The following is an 18,972-nucleotide window of genomic DNA, read 5'->3' as shown; positions in this document are numbered from 1 at the left end:
TCCTTAACATCTCTGAACTCCACTGTCCTCTTCAGGAAAAAATGGGAATGTTAATGGTGCATGCTTTAGAAGACCTGGCACACAGGAGCATTTCACAAAAGGGAGTTATTTTATGAACAGAGGGGTTTAGTGAACCCAGACGGTGCTCGGTTGGATTCCTGTCCTGTCTCGTGCTAGCTGTTTGTCAGTAAACAAGTGACCGGGCCTTTCTGAACCTCACTGCCTTACTGTTAGAAGGCGCTCATTGTGGAGCGCAGAGTCGTGAAATGGGAAGGAAATAGCACGGAAACCATGTCTAGCAGGATGCTGGCTGCTTTACCAGTGTCTCTGGGTTTCTGGCCCCGATGTGTGGCCACTTGACCTGCAGCCCTGGAGGGCCAGGCTGTCAGAGCCCTCCCTCGGGGCTAGGCCTGGGCTGGCTTCTCCTGGTCTCCCTCTTCCCCGCCCCCAGCCCTCAGCTTTGAGACCTTCCTGTTGAGGTGACATTTAACGTCCTGCGGAGATGAGGGTAGCCTGGCAGAGCTCAGAGGGCACACTGCATTGTGCTGGGAATAAACCACAGGCTGAAGATGCCGTGGGGATTTACGTGAAGATTTGGGAAACAAACCAGCAATTACCACAGTGTGAAAACAAACAGGGCTACGGAATCAAAGAGAGAGCAGCACAGCTTTCGAGAACATTCCAGGCTTGTGTCCCTGACCACCAGGGCTTTATGCTCATACCCGCAGCAGGGAGCCTGGGGGAAGAGTTGGAGGCATTCTGAGAGTGACTGCCACTCCAGGGGGTTCCTGTCTAAACTTCTTGTGTCTCTGGGGGTGTCTCTCTGTCCCCGAGGCCTTCACCTGCCTGGCGGGCAGAGATGGTCACTTGTGGGGACCCAGTGGGATAGAAGGCCGCTTCACGACTTGTCAGTGGGGAGCTGTGTGGGCCGCTGCCCCGCTTGGCCAGGCGCTTTGGTTCCTCACAGTGCCCCCTCCCCCAGCCAGTCAATCTCCAGGCAGGCTGCAGGCCAAGGGCAGGTAAGCAGCGTCCTTGGGAGCCCGGGAGATGCTGATTTATCCCTGCAGTTCAGAACAGCCTGTTTCAGCTCCAGCATGCCCTGCGTTTGGCCGGGACGCAGGGTGGTTTGCTGGCTCCAGCCTGGTCTTCACTAGTGACCTTGGCCCAATCACTCTGGTGACCAGGGCCCCCGCCCCTAGGCAGGGCAGATGCCCGCAGGAAATCAGGTAATATGGGCGAAGTCCCGCTCAGCCTCTCTGCAAGGTGGACTTCACAGAGTGGCCCGCTTTGGGTTTGAATGCGGACTCTATGTGACCTGGGGGCATTTGATCTCTGAGCCTCACCATCCCGCCTCGAAAGAGGGATGGGAACACACATCTCCACTTTTCTGGATTACCCTGAGGATGAAGTAAGATTTAGGAAGTGCTTTGTAGTCGTCATTATTAGGGGGTATTCTTATTGAAGTCATGATGGTGAATGTATATGGAAGGAGGAGAAAGAAAGAAGGAGGTTCGTAGGGGCAGAGGCTACAAAAGGCTGCAGACAAGACAGGGGTTCCGGGGTGGGACTTGTGTCCACCTGCCTGTGTCCAGTGGCAGGTCAGGTGATTGGAACAACGGTCTGCCTGGTGGTGTGGGGGCAGGTGAGAGCCACCACAAGCCCTCCCCAGGGGACGCCATCCCTCCCTGTGTGGTCCAGAGCTCTGTGGGTGTGACTGCAGCCTTCAGCCTTTTCTTCCCAGAGTGGGGTTCCCGGCTCGGGCCGGGGGAGACCAGCCTGTGCTTGTGTGGCCATCTCCAGCCAGCTTTTACTTTGTAGCCCCAGGAAGAGGCCACTGCAGTTCTGGGGTTGATTGCTGGTCCAGTCTGGGTCCAGGTCCTTGTGAGCCAGTGTTATTTCTGGTGACTACACACCTGCTAGCCTCCCCCATCCACGCGCATGGACATGTGCATGCATTCACACACACACACACACACACACACATTCTAGCAAAATGTGCTTAAGGAACCCACAGGGGGAGGGTCTCTTTGACGTGTGACTTTCCATAATTTCTGAATAGTTTATAGTCTAATTCCCTCTCTAAGCAAATTAAACCTTTTAAGGTAACGATCAGATGGTCCAGATAGTGTCTGTGCATGTGGACATTTGTAAGATTCAAACACACTGGTGGGACCAGGCCCACAGTCATTTGCGAAGGCCTGTAATCAAGGCAGAAGCAATTACTTAGCGGAGCAGCTCCCCCTGGGACCCGAGGCCGTATATCAGGCGGTGATGAGTCCGCGGATTGTCTCCCCGCCCCAGAGGCCCCGGTTCAGCTGTGCCTGCCCAGCCTGGGGCGAAGGCCTCCTGACATCTGTGGGGCCTGCAGCCCAGAGACTTTTCGGCCTTGGGGAATCTGTTTGGAGCCAAGTGGTTGCAAATCAACCTGGGAGTGAGATGGCATCTGAGCTGTGGAAACGGGTCCCCAAGCAGAGAGGGGTCTGGGTTCCTCGGGGGTGGGACGTGTGGAGGCACCTCTTCATCCCAGGAAAACACACCAGCCAGTGTGGGGGGGGGGGGGTGGCCCTGTCTCCTCCTCGCTGAAGGTTCAGCCACCTGCCCTCTCCTTCATCTCCACCCCAGGCATTCGGTCACGGGCTCCCAACTCTTTCTATTCCCACTGCCTCTGCCCCCTCTTAGCCCCTGTCAGCTCCCCTCTGTGCAGCTGGAAGCTTCTTCCTGCCAGGCCTCCCCAAATGCCCTGCCCAGCACTTGGCCGCTGTGATCCGGCTCCACCTCATTTCCTGCTGGTTCTCTGGCCCAGGTCACGCAGGAGGGTCCCACGAGAGCCAGTGTCTGGCTTGTGGCTCTGACTCTGTGGCCCTGGGAGCCCCACTTGAGGAGAAGCCACAGGCGAATGAGAGTTGGGCTCTGTGGCCCGAGCGACGTGTCAGCGCAGCAGGTCAGTCTGGCGTGAGGAGTCAGATGGGACCTCCGTCCCTGAATGTCCCTGCCATACCACCATTGAGAATGGGTCCTTAGGTCTTGGGGGACTCAAGAATCAACAAGCAACCTGCAGATGCCACAGGGGTGCTGAGATATCTGTGACACAGGGCTTCTCTGAGTGGTCTGCATGGGGGCCTTGCTAACTGCGGACGCTGGGCCCGGGGTCAGGAGTCGGGGTGGCTCTTCCGGTTGTAAGCAGACATCCCAGGTGGTTCCTCTGCACAGGACAACTTGGTGACAGCTGAGTGAACACCTGGGCAGAGAGGAATTAGCCTGGAGTGAGCAGAGTAGGTGCCAGGAGGTAGGAGTGGGAAGGAGGGGGAGTGTAGTTGAGCCGGAGACAGCTCCCAGCCTGTCCCCATCCGGGAATGGAAATACCTACCTGGGAGGGCCATTGTGCAGTTTAAATGAGGTAGCTCACATGAAATTGCCTGCGTACTATGTGCTCGATGCGTGTTTGCCGAAACTAAGGGAGGTGGGCTGGACTCTTGCAGAAGAGGGTCGGATCCGGATCCGACGTCCCATTACCTCTTGGGAAGCAAATCTATCCCCAGCTGGGAACGGGGGGAGGGTGGAGCATGACTGAGGGAAAGGGGGAGTTGGGCTCCCTAGCCCCTTCTCTGCCACTAACTGAGCTGTGTGATCTTGGACAAGTTACTACCCCTCTCTGGGCCCCAGTTTTGTTCTGCGTTAAATGAGGGGGTTGGACTGGGTCACTGGTTCTAAAGCTTTTCTAGTAGCATCCACCTCAGGATAATATTGAATGTTTATTAAGAAGAAAAGCATTATATTTAAAAAAAAAAAAAAAAAAACAGCACCTGGGTGTCTCTGTCAGTTAAGTGTCCAGCCTTGGCTCAGGTCATGATCTCGAGGTTTGTGAGTTCAAGCCCTGCATCCGGCTTCACGCTGACAGCATGACACCTGCTTGGGATTTTTTCTCTCTCCCTCTCTCTCTGCCCTCCCCCACTGTCTCTCTCAAAATAAATAAACCTAAAAAATAAATAAAGAACCCTCCCCAGCAAAAGGCAGAGCGCTGTGGGGGCAGTTCCAATGGGTCTGGGAGTGTGTGTTGTGGGGGGCTGTGTTTCTACTCCTGAAGCCTCTGATATTACCTGGTGTCAGGCCTTCTCCAAATATGGCCCCTGTCTGTGTCTGGAGAAGGCTGGCCGTTCTGGGGCAGAACTTTATGCGCCTGTGACATGGCTGTGGTGGTGATATATGTTGGAAATATTGGTACATACAGTAACAGTAAATATCAGCAACTTACCTGTCAAGTGTGGTGATAGATAAAAGAAATACATGTAGGGAAGTGTCAGCCGGGAAAAAAATATACAGCCCGCAGTAAATCACCACCAAGCAATTAAAGCATAAAATTAAGTTATGCAGTATTTTGTTTCCTCAGGACAGTGCACTGTGCTGCGTCAGCCCCCGCACGCAGTCGCTGGCGTGGGCCTGGGCTCACACCCCCCAGCTGCCTCCTGATGGCCGAGTAACGAAGAGCATCGGGTTCAAATCCCAGCTCCACTGTTTCCGGCTGTGTGGTCTCTCGCACGTCATCGACCCTCTCTGAACTTATTTCCTCATGCGCAAATGGGGGACGAGTATTAATGCGTACCACAGGCATAGGCATTCCTTGTTTATTCACCAGCTATTCACAGAACACGTGTCCTGGTCCGGTACTGCTGGAGGTACTGGACTTGGCGGTGAACAAATCAGATACGGTGCCTGCTGGGCATGGAGAGATCGGATAGACAAACAAGAACGGTGAGGTGCATCCAGGGGAGATATGGAAGGAAGTGCTGGATGGAGCATGGGGGTGGTCAAGGAATGCCCCTGGAGAAGGTGACGTTTGCGGGGTGACCTGCAGGAAATGCAGACGTGAGCCATGTAGGTAACTGGGGAAAGAGCACCCCAAGCTGAGGAAGCCCGTGGAGCCAGTGTGGCCGGGCGAGTGAGCAGGCAGAGTGGTAGGAGAGGAGGCTAGGTAGTCTTGGAAGGTCTCGGAGGCCAGTAAAGGGGCTTCAGCTTTTACCCTGAGCCAGGGGGGAGCCACCGGAAGGTGTGGAGCAGGGGAGTGAGATGGGATCACTGTGGCCATTGTGGGGGGAAGGGCTGAAGCCAGGAGAGCCGTTAGTGGTGGGCAAGGCGTGATGGGGCCCTGAGCTAGGGACGCAGAGGTACAGATGGTCAGAAGTGGTCCAATTCTTGACCGAATTTTGGGTAGAACCGGCAGGGTTTGCTGACATATTGGGTGGACGTGTGCAAAGCTTTCAGCCTTAGTCACTGGAAGAATGAAATCACCATTCTCTGACACAGGTGGGGTGGGGGCAGATTCTGGGGAGGATCAGGAGTTTGGTTTCAGACATCCAAGCAGAGAGGCTGAGGAGACAGTGGGATATACCAGTCTGAGCTAGGCGAGAGGTCTGGATGAGAGGTGGAAGTGAAGTCCCCAGCGAGTGGGGTAGATGGAGGAGAGGCTGCTGGGGTGGGGGGGGGGGGGGGGGGAGAAGGGACAGAGCCAGGAGAGCTGGTCCTGTAGCCAAGTGAGCACAATGTTCTAAGGAGGAGGGAGAGAGCCAATGCCATCGAAAAGTCAGGGGAGACAAGACCTGATCACTGGGCCAGCAACGCTGGGGTCATGGGTGACCTTGGCAAGTGCAGTTTGGGTTGATTGGTGGGTGACACCTGACTGGAGTGTGTATCAGTCAGGGTTCTCCAGAGAACGGAACCAGCAGGCTGTGTGTGTGTGTGTGTGTGTGTGTGTGTGTGTGTAATATAAAGAGATTTATTATAAGGATTGGCTCATGTGATTTTGGAGTCAGAGAAGCCCTGAGAGCTGCAGTCAGCAAGCTGGAGGCCCAGGAGGGCTGATAGTGTGTAAATTCTGGTCCAGAAACCAGCAGCGTTGAGGTCTAAGAAGAGCTGATTTTTTAGTTCAAGTTTAAAGGCAGGAAAAAGCCAATGTGACCTCTCAAGGAAGTCAGGCAGGAGGAATTTCCTCTCTCTCTTGGGATAGTCAGCCTTTCTGTTCTATTCAAGCCTTCAGCTGATTGGATGAGGCCCAGCCACAATGGGGAGGGCAATCTGCTTTACTCAACCTACTGATTCATATGTTAATCTCATCCCAAAACACCCTCACGGACACACTCAGAATAATGTTTGACCAAATATCTGGGCACCCCATGGCCCAGTCAAGTTGACACATAAAATTAACTAACCATCAGAGTGGATTCAAGAAAAGAGTGGTGGGGCAGGGGAGGTGGTGCCTGGGTGGTTTAGTTGGTTAAGCTTCTGGCTCTGGGTTTCAGCTCAGGTCATGGTCTGGCGATTCATGGGTTTGAGCCCCCAGTGGGTCTCCACTGCTGGAGCCTGTCTGGGACTTTCCCCGCTCCCCTGCTTACACCGTCTGTCTCTCTCAAGATAGATAAATAAGCTAAAAAAAAGACAGAAGAGTGGGAACAGGGACATTAGAGACCTTGCATGTAGACCCTTCTTTTGGGGAATTTTGCTCTACAGGGAGTAGAGAAGTTGGGTGGTAGATGGAGGGAGATGCGGGGTCAAGAGAGGGTTTTTGAAGTGGCAGAAATAATAGCCTGCTGGGTAGGATCTAGTTGAGAGGGGAAATTAATCACGTGGGGGCAAAAGGAACAGTTGCTGGAGGAATGATCTTATTAGGCAGGAAGAAAGGGACTCCGTGCCTAAGTGGGCAGCTGGCTTTGAACAGGGGCACAGGTGGTTCTGGGGTAGGAAGCAGAGGGAAGGCAGGACAAATGGGTGGCCGGACAGGACAGCTGAGTGCCCCTTTTCCCTGGGAAATGGGAAGCCCCTGGCTGAGGGGTGCTGGGGCGGGGAGCTGGAGAAAGGAGGTGTTTGGGAGCACAGGAGAGTGAATGCACTAGGGAGTACATCTCCCTGTGGCTCCCGGGCCCTGTTGAGACACGGGTCACAGATTTGAACCGAGCAGTCGGTGAGGTGCTGTGTCTACTCCCTGTCTGGTGGAGAAGGCAGAGGGTGGCGAGCGGGGTGGTGAGGTGAGGCTGTGTGCAAGGGAGGGGTTAGTAAGCAGAGGCCTTGCTGGGTGAGGAGGAAGCCAGGCCAGGAGGGGAGGAGGACCCGTGCACAGCACAGCGGGAGCACTAGCTGGACCCTGTGTCAGCAGAGCTGTGGGGCTTGGTGCCTCGGGGAGGGAACTAGAAGGTCCAGAAGACGGCGTGAGGGCTGGAAAGCACCGCTGGAGGCACTGCGGTTCCTGCCAACAGAAGGTCTGAGTGGACTAGGGGATGAGTGGCTGAGGAAGGGTAGTGGCCATGACCTTCAGAGGAAGAGGTCAGAGAATTGAGGGAGCAGGGGCAGGAAGGACTGTTGCGTGGATATCGAAGTCACCAAGCATTATGGCAGGAAGGACAGGACCAAATGCATGGCGGGGGGGGGGGGGGGGGGGGGCTGGAGGGGGGAGGAGGTGAGGGGGAGGTGCTGGGATGACCGCCATGAGGAGGTAGCAGGGAGCAGTCTGTGGATTAAGCACAGGTGTGCACACACAGGGGTGCACAGTAGGGGCTTAGTACTTGGGAACTGCTTTCGTTAGTAGCATTTCAGTGTCCAGCGTAGGGAACCTGGGATCATAGGACAGAACTTAAAATCAGGGTGTGCCAGAACATTCGTGGTATAGGATTTACACGCACCAGTTTCTAGAAGGTGTGCAGGGCCTGCCTGTTGCCCACTTTCTGCAGGATCCAGACACCCTCAGGATAGTCCACCGCCCCCCCCCCCCCAGGCTTGTCGACAGCAGCAGGGGTGGACAGGTGAATGGGCAGATGGGAGCTCAGGCTGAGCACTGGACCCAAGGGTGAGACTGAGGACACGGGCCTGGCCCCTGTTGGCTGACATCTGGTGCATTTCCTTAGCCAGTGGCCTAGGCCCCTGAGGCCCACCCTCAAGCAGGGTCAGTCGTTGTGTTGGGGGTCACCCCCGGGGTGAAGGGTCCCAGAGCAGCCCCTGCATTGCAGGTCTGGGGGCCGCATACTCTGGGGCTCAGAGCAGCTCAGAACTCCTCTCCCCAAGTTCCCTTCTGGGGTAGGGACAGCACGGCTGGCTTCCCAGTGGAGGTTTGCTGTGATGCCTGCCATGTGCCAGCAGAGCTCTCAGAAGCCCGAGTTCAAGCCCCGGTTCTCTCTCTCATTGCCTTTGTGAGCTGCGGCCGGCACCTCACCATCTGAGCCTCAGTTTCTCATCTGTTAGCAGGTATCGTAATACCTGCCTCTATGTTGGACATGTAGGTGACATCTGTCGAATGTGCATGATGATGGCACAAAGCGGGATGCAAAGTTGTATTTTCATCCACTGCGGCCTCACTGCAACCCGGGTTTGAGTCCTTTCTTGGAAAAGCTTTTGACAGGAGTTCTTGTGTTCTGTGTCCTTCCCCGATGGTTCAGACACACTTTTGTTTTGTTTTTTTGTTTTTGTTGTTTTGTTTTACTTTTTTTGTTTAAGTTAATTTATTTGAGAGAGAGAGAGAATACGAGCAGGGGAGGGGCAGAGAGAGAGAGAGAGAGAGAATCCCAAGCAGGCTCCACACTGCCAGCATGGAACCTGATGCAGGGCTCAAACTCACGAACCTTGAGATCGTGGCCTGAGGTGAAACCAAGAGTCAGTCGCTTAACCTACTAAGCCACCCAGTTGCCCCCAAACACACTTTTTAAGGAGTTCATGTGTTTATTCCTTTGCTCGTTCAGTGGGTCTTTGTTGCCTGTCTACTACAAGCTGGACAGGGATAAGAGAATTTCCAGTGATGTTGGTCTGAGTAGGAAAGGAACTTGGGCCATTAGTAAGTCCTTCCTCGCATTTTCTTTGTCATTTGGATCACCTCTAGCTGCTTTCCCTGGGGAGACCGGGTGTCCCTGGAGGCCTGGCCAGAGAGATGGTCCTTCTGGTGAGCAGGGCAAGGCAGGTTGCAGCAAGAAGGCAGGGCCCTGCACATAGGAGGTGCTTGGGGACAGGAGGAAGGGGGTACTGCCTGGGAAATCTCTCAGAAGCCTTTGGGGCACCTGGGTGGCTCAGTCGCTTAAGCGTCTGACTTCAGCTCAGGTCATGATCTCATGGTTCGCGGGTTCGAGCCCCGCATCAGGCTCTGTGCTGACAGCTCAGAGCCTGGAGCCTGCTTTGGATTCTGTGTCTCCCTCTCTCTCTGCCCCTCCCTGGCTCACACTGTCTCTCTCTCTCTCTCTCTCTCTCTCAAAAATAAGTAAAACATTTAAAAAAAAAAAAAAGGAAGCCTCTTCCTTGGCTGGCATCCAGCTCCACCCCCACTCCAGTGTCCTTCAAATGTGGTCAGGTTGGTTAGACATTGCCTCTCTCAGCAGCCAAGCTCACAGTTTTACCTTATTTTGGACCAGGGGATTTAAACTATGGCCGTCTCGTTATTGCCTGTCACGGAAGGAGTCATCCAGCTTATCCAGGCACGGCTGTCTCCTCTGTGACCCCGGCTGGTCTAAGCTCTGGGAGCTCGGGGACAGTGTCCTCACTACCCTCCCTCTCCAATAAGGCAGCACCTTTTTCTGGGGCCACGGGCTCTGACCAGCAGGTGGCGGGGGTGCCCCTTGGTGCTCTGGGAGCCCTGCAGGTTAAGGGGGTGCCCATAGTCCCCTCATCGAGGATCCTTCTAGCTGTGCTCCAGGGGAGGAAGGTAATAAGGAGCAACTTCCACTTACCATCGGTATAAATCCCACAATCAGGAAAATTGCTTCAATTGCTAAAAAAAGCTGGTGGGAAAGTCCATTTATTTTTCATTTTTCTTGTGCACTTGCCACCCTTATGCATGAATCACTGTCGGTATGTAGATTAAATTTATACCCCCATTATCTTTCATGTCTCTGGGGCTCTGGTTACTGAAAGCCGTGGTCTGCTTCTTAGTGGTGAGAGAGACGTGGTCCTCTCCCAGGGCACTGCCACTGGGGGTCTTCACTGTGTTCTGGAGCCTCCCCTTACCGCTCCTCGCCTCAACAAGATCAGACTTGGTGTCTGGAGAACGCTCTGGAGCTGCTGTGGCTCCAGCATCTGCAGCAAAGGATTTGGACACTGGACTCTTAGTGTTTTATGTGGCAGGGCTTCCAGGGAGTGTGAATTGGCCGGGACAAGATACACAAACTGCAGGCATTTTGAAAACACACTCTAGTAACACATATACACACAGGCTTCCTTTCTCTTTGTCCCTCCAACACACACACGCACACTCACACGCACACAAGCACATACTCACACAGGATACAACCGGGTGCCTGCCTACCTGCCCTTTAACACAAATGACCTGGTTAGACAGCAGTTGTTGAAGAAGGCTGGTTTCACAGGTGTTCCGGGAGGTGTAGAACTTTCTAGACGCGACAGTATACTTTGTTCTCCATCCTCAGATTTAGCATCTCCGTGTACATCGTCTAAAAGCATGGATCTCTATTTGCTGATTTATTCATTCAACAAATGTTAACTCTCCTTTCCTGGATCCTGTGCCCCTTTGAGAATCTGATGAAACCCCTCATGATGCACAAATGACTCTGGGGTGGTTTGCAGAGCCCGTCCTGAGCCTCGGGCTAAGAACATCTGCTCTGGAGGTCTGCTCCTGTGCCACCCGCAGCCCCCCCTCCACCTCCTCCTCCTCCTCGCCACACCAAGAGACTTTCCAGGAGTTCAGGGGTCTGGGGTCTTTCCAAGCCAGATGCCCCAGACCCTCACACCCCAACACCCTTCTCAGACCTCATCTCAGAAAAGCAGTCCCCTGGGCCACACTTCTAGACTTAGAGACCCCCCCACTTCTCTCTCTGTGACACTGTTCCCGGGAGGGGAGCTTCTGAAGCCGCAGCTGGCCACGCCTGCTCCAGGCCCCTGCAGCCCCCCAGCAGGTATCATTACTGCATAAGAGACCCATCATTCTGCATTAATCTGGGATTCATCATGATAGCCATGACCATAATTAATTTATTTGGTATTAATGTGGATGAAATATGTACTGTCCTTTCAGGGGAAATCAGGCTGCCTATAAGCATTAGTTAAAAGGACCATTAAAATCAAACCTTCCCCAGATCCATTAGGCGAAGTCTTTCATCCTGAAGAAGATAAAGTTCTGCTGTGTGAAATGTCATGAATAATTAGGTTGATTGCTGTTTTAAACTCTGCCCCTGCCTCTCCAACCCCTCCCACCTCCCTCCTGAAGGAGGGAAGACTCACCTGTAGTGGAGCACCCCCTTCATCACCCATGTCGACACTGGCCCCAGATTCCCCTCTGGCCTCCATGATCACCGGTGAGGCTCCATGTCTGTGGGCAGCATGGGAAGGAGGCTTAAATGACCCCACTGGACTATATTTTCAATGTGTCTGCTTCTCCCGCCCTCCCGCCCTTGGCCCAGGGTGGCGGTAGGCGCCTTCCTCTCGCCTCAGTGCTGGTCCAGAAAGGTGTAGACCAGGGAGAGGGCCACAGCAGCATTGTGCAAACAGAGGTCTGTAGACTCCTTGTCCTGAATGGCATAGGGGTGTGAACATGCAGATTCCTGGGACCACCTCAGACCGGCGCATTTCAGGGGCTGTACATGGGTAGGGGATGGTGGTTGGCATGGAGAGCTTTGCCGTGTGCCAGACAGAGGGGAGAGGCAGGAGAGAGAAGCCTTCGGGAGATCCCTGCTCCTGCTGCCAAAGTCAAGTTTCTCCAGAACTCCAGCACGGACGCTGGCACGTGCTGTCTCCTGGCTCCTCTTGCGGGAGCATAAAGAGGTGCTAGCTGATGCTTTTTGCACACCAGCCCGTGAACACACACAGTGGCCCCGTGGTGCTGGTCCTCTAGGCCTCACCATACAGTCAAAGACCAGGATGTGGAGGGTGAAACAGCCTGCTCAGAGGGGACACAGAGGGCTATTAACCGGGCATGCGGGAGCCCCTGGCTTGTCAGCCCGGAAGAGGCACGGGAGACTGGCTCTGATCCGGCCTCTTCATTTTGTGGGGAAAGAGCCCGGGGCACAGAGCAATGAGGCTAGCCAGAGACAGAAGGGACCGGATGGTAAGCACCGGGTGGCCCAGGCTTTGACGCCCATGGACACCGCAGAGCGGTGGGCAGGAGAGGGGCTGATATGATAGGAAGTGGGGGGCAGCCAGACACTCCCCCCCCCCCCCCCCCACACACACACACTGAGCTCCAGTCCCTTCCTGCTGCCTTGACAGGCGCTTCGGCACAAAATGCACGGCCTGCCAGCAGGGCATCCCCCCGACCCAGGTGGTGCGCAAGGCGCAGGACTTCGTCTACCACCTGCACTGCTTCGCCTGCATCATCTGCAACCGGCAGCTGGCCACGGGGGACGAGTTCTACCTCATGGAGGACGGGCGGCTGGTGTGCAAGGAGGACTATGAGACGGCCAAGCAGAACGGTGAGCTTCCCCCCACCCCTGCCCCACCCCGACCTCTGCCCCGGGGCCGCCCGCTGCCCGCTCCTCCCCGGTCCTGGCGGCCTATCCCTTGGAGGAGCTCTGCTCCCTTGGAGCCCTGCTCGCTGGCGCCCTGCCTCCTCGGAGAAGCATCCCCAGATCTCTGCAGGACGGTTCTTTCTCCACATCCCCCACCCTTTCGCACCCGCTGGCTTCACCGATCAGGTTCCGGTCAACGAGAGCTTGCTGTCCCCTCCACTGCTTGGTGGGCTTAAGAACAGCCAGGGGCCTCGTGCTTTTCGTGTCGGTGGCTCCTTGCCTGGGGTGGGCCTGGGAGGGGGCGCTGTCTCCAGCGGACACTGGGGTTGCTCATCTGCCTTGGGTATTGGGGTTCACGTGTTCCTCGGCACTCCCACGCCTCCAAGGCCTCACTGAGTGAGAGCACTAGTGTTGGCCCAAGTCAGCTTCTATTTCAGTCAACTGTCTTGTTTCCCCTGTCAGACCTCAGGCTTGTCGAGGGCAGGGTCTTCCCCTTCCTTGCGTCTCCCAAAGTCCCTGATGCAGGATCAAGCGCTCGGCGAGTCTGCGCCTTGGGAGGCTCCAATCTGCCATATAAATTCCCGTCCACCTCCCCTTCCCCCATCCCCCTCAGGGCCATCGTCCAGGGTCTTCGGCAGAGACCCCTGCAAGGCTGAGGCTGATGTCAGGCCCCACCCAGCACGTGGCCGCCACACCTGGAAAACGTGCCCTCACATGGTCAGCCGAGGCAGCGGCTGCTCTGGGGCCTAGACAACTCTGAACCCTCAGAAAGGCCAAGCCTGACGCCCCGTCTCCTGTAGCCCCACCTCAGGCTCCTCACTCACAGCTGGGCCCCCAGGTGGTGTGCCCTTCGCCCTGGCTCCATATCTGGCATTTGGCCAAACGCAGCCTGGGGGATCTCAGATGCACAAAATTCACAAAACATCAAGGCCATTTGCCTTTGACTAGAATCTTTATCAACTCAGGGTGTGACTGCAGAAAGCAGCTCTGGACAGCTCTGGGCTTGATGAAAACAAAAACCCAAAAAACAAAAAGCAAAGCAACAACAAATTTCATGCATCTCCTTCTAGATCTTTCCTGGCACATGTGTGTTATATAGATCTGATCCATACATGGAGAAACTGATTTTTCTGCCCAGTAACCACGGTTTCAAGTGAGGGTTTTGTGGTGGTGAGGAGGAGGTGAGGTGGAGGTACAGAGGCCCTTTTGGTGAGGCAGCCGGCTTTGGTGGGAGGCAGGCAGGAAGGCACCGCAGGGGTGCCGGAGTCGGGGGCGTCCTCTCTCTTCTCCCAGAGCTTTGGAATCGATTCTGATGTCATAGAAGATTAGGGCATCTTGTCGGGGATAAACCATCAAGGCAGATGGACTCAGAGATCCCAGCTGCCTTTGGACCTCTGATGCCCTTCCCCAGAGATACTAAGAATTGCATGAGCTCCCTCCAGGCGGGCGGCTGCTTCTCCTCATCAGAGGCCTTGTTCAGACCCTGAGCATCCATGGCCTGGCATCCACCGCTGCTGGGGATGGTTCCAGAGGAGGGGGAGACTTAGCTGGGGAGGCAAGAATGACAGTCTGGTGCACACTTTTCATCAAGGATCATTTGTGCCATAGCAGACCTCTGTGGGACTCTGGATTTGGCATCAGAGGCTGGTGGGCATTGCTGCTCAGTCACTAACGTGGGGGTCCCTGGCCAGCCGTGGTTGAGCCTTGGCTTCTCAGCTCAGTAGGGTCAGTAGGAGACGGGGAACAGCACCTGCCACATGGAGCTGTTTCCTGAGGGTTAAATACGATGAGGATTGTGGAACAGGGTGCTGAAGGAGGGTGAGACCAGCGAGGAAGACAAACAAGCAGGGAGGTGAGATCTGCTGTAGGTTTTCAAGTAGCGGAAGGTTACACAGCATTCCTGACGTGTTCCTCCTGCCTCTGGCTGTTGGTGGGCAGGGCCCAGCCCATCCTGTGAAATCTGAGTGATCCTTAGTGCATCAGGGGACCTTTATCTGCTTTGGGACATTTGGCTTTTTTTTTTTTTTTTTTTTTTTAATGTTTTAATTCCTCCTTGCTAATCTAAACCCTCTTTCAGGCTTACAGTTCCCTTCCTTGTGCTACACAAAGGACCTAATATCAGCTATTTGTATCTTAGTGTGAATGATTTTGTTCATTTGTTACATCTCCCTGGATATTTGCATTTTCAATATAATGAGGTTGCATTTTATGCCGGGGACAAGTGCTAGGAGACCCTGCATAATTCAAAACTAACATATTTTAAGACTAATTTTCCCATAGGAATTAATGTAAAAAGTAGGAGGGGGGGATGTATTCTGGAAGCACATAAATCCATAACGGGTGAAGTGTATCTTTGCCTTAATGCTACTTTTTATTTTCTCAGCACTATCTCTAATACCTTGCAGAATGCTCTCTCCTAAATTAACAGCCTAGGATATCATGGTCTCGCTTGGCCTTCCTCATAGCGTTTTATCACATTTAACTTCCGTACCAAAGTTATTGATTTTTGGGTACATTTTTCAGCATGAGCACTGCCACCACTACTTAATGAATACTTGGATGACATTGTTATAGGATATAAAAAAGATTTTAAATTATAATAACAGTGAATGTTAAAATAACAGCATAATAGTTCCCATAATCGCAAGAAGGAAGTCCTATGGACGTAGACAGCAGTTCTGAACAGAGGGGCCACCAGCCCAGGATGACGGGTATATCCCAGTGCGCCACCAGTCCAGGATGACGGGTGTATCCCAGTGGCACTGCCATCTAGCCATGGTGACAACAATTTCTAAATCACGAGGCCAGCTTATTTAAAAATTAGGCAATTCTTGATGAATTAAAATTTTCTGATGGTTTTATGATTTCAAATTTTATATCTAAAGCCTATACAGGTATTTTTAAAGTGCACTATTTCATACTGGCATCAAACGCTGGCATGCTGTTATCTCTGTAAATATGGGCAGAAGGGATTGACTCCTTATAACAGAGTTTGAAATATAGAGAGTTTTGGAGGCTTTCCTCAGTTTCTCCCACGATGGCTCTAAAAGCCTTTCTCTTTGGATCCAGGGCTCCAAGGGAGGGATGGGGTGGCAGGGGGTTGCGGACGATAATAGCTCTGCTAGAGGAGAAAACAGCCCAAGGAGAAGAGAGGACAAGGGACTTCGTCCTCCCTCTGCTGTGTGCATGACTGCAGTGTGGACTCGGGCTGTACAACACGCTGCCCAACTTAGGGCAGATGGCATTGCCCCAGGCTTCAGAGTGGGGAGGTAACTCGCCCACATCACTCACTCAACTCAACAAGAAGGTTGAGCCCAAGTCTTTGGGCTGCAAGAAAACCTTTTCAGAACTGTCGTGAGCACTGTATGCACACAGAGTTCTCAGATCACACCAGGCACATAGTAAGTGCTTAGCAAACATTGGCTTATTGTTGTTCCTAAGAGAGGGTTTTCTTGAATGGGAAAGAAGGAAGAGAGAAACAGGGTGGGAATGTAGTAGAGACATTTTATAGGACACACAGGGGAGGAAGCACAGAAAACCCAGAGAGCCAGGGACATGGTGGCTGACCTACTCTTTGCTGACTTGGGGATGCCATGCATAGAGGATGGGTGTAAGTCTAGTGCCGGGAGAGGAGATGAGCCGTCTGCACTTGGCTGTGTGCTGCTGACTGCACCTGGGTGCCTCTGTGTCTGACTGAACAAACTAGCCTCTAACAGTATTCTGCTCAGAATCCACTGAAGGCTGATCCGCCAGTATGTTGTCCTGAACACTCTTTAGACCGGTGGTTTTCTAAAAATTTTGGCTGTGACCCAGAGTAAGGAACTCATTTTACCTTTCAGTTCACCACACCTATTCAAACAGTGAGCACTAAGCAAGTCCCGGAAGCGATGCTTACCCTCATCTGTCCCGTCTCATCCCATCCGTCCTACTTCCTCGAAAGGTTCTCGGTTGACATTACAACCCGCTCACGCGTTCTGACCCGTAATTGATGAACACCGCTTAGGGGTCACCCCCGCTGAGCCCAGGGAGGCCACCGGGAAGGGGCCTGCGGGCAGGAGGGGCAGGGGCATCTGGGGCGGCCCAGAACACACTTCACCCACCCTGGCTCATTTGCCTTCACAGCCCAGCTCCCAGCTACCGATCCACAGGGACGTCCAACCAGAGTGTTTGCCAGGACAGGGAAGCGCATGGAATTGCGCACCTTGGGTCTGGTGGGAGCCCCCGGGGGGAGGGGGGGGGTGCTGGGCTGGCTGGGGACTGAGAAGGTGAGAAGGGTGGGGAGCTGAGGGAGGGACTGTTGTCCTCATGTTCCTGTGAGTCGGGAGGGCCCATGGTGAGGAGAGGGCTCCGTCGGGGTGGGGACCGTGCCACTCTGTCGTTCACCGTTCCTGCCCGCGGCTCTGCCCACGGCGGGCAGGGCTGCGTGAGGAGAGGAGGAAGGGGGACGAGCCCCAGCCGCTTCGGGCAGGCAGAGCCCTGTAAGGAGTGGTCTTCACCGCAGATGACTCTGAGGCCGGAGCGAAGCGGCCCCGGACCACCATCACAGCCAAGCAGCTGGAGACGTTAAAGAACGCCTACAAGAACTCCCCCAAGCCTGCCCGGCACGTGAGGGAGCAGCTGTCCTCGGAGACCGGCCTGGACATGAGGGTCGTACAGGTGAGACGCCCTGGCCTCCTCTGCTTTCTCGGGGCCCCAGGCCTGCGCCCTCCTGCTGGGCCTGGGACAGGGCCCCGGTGTCCTTGTGCCCTCTACACGCTACAAGGGCGAGGCTCGGGGCGCGCCCCGGGGAGCTGGGCTTCAGGCCGTGACCCTGGGAAGCTTGTGGAAACAGGGACAGAGTCCTGAGGCCCAGGCAGAGGGAATCGTGGACACATCACCCTCCTGGCCCTGAACTCCATGGAGGCTTCAGGGCCTGGCTCCAGCTGCCTGTCTCGGGGACCATGGGGGCTCTGGGTTTATGGCGGGCACCCCCCGAGTGTGTCCCTTCTGCTTGTGCGGCAGGTTTGGTTTCAGAACAGAAGGGCCAAGGAGAAGCGCCTGAAGAAGGACGCGGGGCGGCATCGCTGGGGGCAGTTCTATAAGAGCGTCAAGAGGAGCCGGGGAGGCAGCAAGCAGGAGAAGGAGAGTTCTGCCGAGGACTGTGGGGTTAGTGACAGTGAGCTGAGCTTCCGAGGTGAGCAGGGCTGGAGGGGCGAGGCCGAGGCCTTAGGAAAGGCCCCTGGGAAACAGTAATTCTTGACGCTCAGGAGGGATCTTTCTTGAGGCCTTGACGGCTGCCTCCAGCACATAGGCTCTTCCCTGCGACTCGCAGCAAAGGAGGGGGGCGGTGGTGGGGATGGTGGAGGCCGCGTCAGTGGGACAAGGAGTAGGGAACAAGAGAGCTCTGCTGCTGAAATGTAGAAGCCGGGTTCCCTAGGCCCGTGGGCCCCAAGGCCTCCCCTCCTTTCCTGCTGACTGGGGCTCTCTCTCACCAGCCGGGGGGAAGCCATAAACAGACCGCTGTGTCTCAGCCCTGCATTTCCCTCCTCTGCAGGGGCACGGGCCTCCCTCCCGGGATCCCCTAGAGTGACCCCTCTCTCCTTTCCTGGTGGTGGTTGGGGAGGACATGCTCTATAGGCCCCACGCCCTGGGAAGTCAATACTGTGAGTGCCTGTGAGAAGGGGGCAGGCCTCGCTTCTGAAATCCCTTCCCCCACTGCTCACTTCATCCTGTCCCCTGCACATAAGCTTCGCAGCATGCGCTACATTCAGATTTGTGCATCAGCAAAATCGCAAATTCCTGCATGTTTCGGATCCGGAGGTTGTTTGCAAAAAGCCGTAACTGTTCTCATGTACTGAGCCCTCAGCTGTGGAAGGTCTTCTGTCGTGGGTGGATAGAAAGAGTAGGGAGCTGGGGGTCGGAAGTCTGGTTGCTGATTGTGGCTCTCTCAAGCCGATTCACTTTTCTTGAGCCTCAGTTTCCCCCTCTGTAAATGGGGATGAACTGCGTCCTTGTCCACTTCACAGTGGTGTTGTGGGGTTCAGTGAACACAGCTGACCGTGCATGTGTCTGGGGGAAGCTCAGCACAGTTTTATAGTCAGAGACATGACTGTCCCCACAGCGAGCCTGTGGCCCCCACAGAGGGCCCTGCCGTATCGGATGACAGGTATGGGCAAAAGGCCAAGTAATGGCTGTTTTCCAGTGGAGCTGAGCCTTCGTCTCTCTGCTTCCTTTTAAAGGGCATGAGTTCTCCTCGCCCCTTCGCATTTTCAGGTTGGAGCAGGGGGCAGGCCTAGGGCAGGCCTTCAGAAGGAATGCGTGTTGAAGTCCAGTCTGGGGAGGCTTGATGGGAATTGGTGCACAGGCCCGGGGTGGGAACAGAAGAGGAGGCTGGGGGGCAGAGGACAGAACAAGCTGCCCACCAGGGCGCGATGCCCCTAGAGGACTGTGGCTCACTCTAGAGGCCTGCCCTGCGGGGCCCTGGGAAGGGCTCAAGGGCCTATGCTCACCCTCCAGTCCTGTTGGTGGGGTTAGGAAAGCCATTTAATCTCATCTGAGCTGCAAAATCAAC

The 18,972-nt window shown here is 54.8% G+C and overlaps 1 protein-coding gene across 1 annotated transcript in view; it reads left to right on the top strand.

Moving 5' to 3' along the window:
- The window catches only part of LHX4 (LIM homeobox 4), a 44,026-nt gene that overhangs the window by 21,585 nt on the left and 3,469 nt on the right, over nucleotides 1-18,972 (top strand). The window contains exons 3-5 of the mRNA XM_060643813.3: nucleotides 12,184-12,386; nucleotides 16,924-17,078; nucleotides 17,424-17,595. Coding sequence (XP_060499796.1) covers nucleotides 12,184-12,386; nucleotides 16,924-17,078; nucleotides 17,424-17,595 — 530 coding nt within the window. The remainder of the gene's footprint in view (nucleotides 1-12,183; nucleotides 12,387-16,923; nucleotides 17,079-17,423; nucleotides 17,596-18,972) is intronic.

This window comes from Panthera onca, chromosome F1 (genome assembly GCF_046562875.1).
Source record: "Panthera onca isolate mPanOnc1 chromosome F1, mPanOnc1 haplotype 2, whole genome shotgun sequence".
Taxonomy (NCBI): Eukaryota; Metazoa; Chordata; class Mammalia; order Carnivora; family Felidae; genus Panthera; species Panthera onca.
This window is presented reverse-complemented; position numbering and strand designations above follow the sequence as displayed.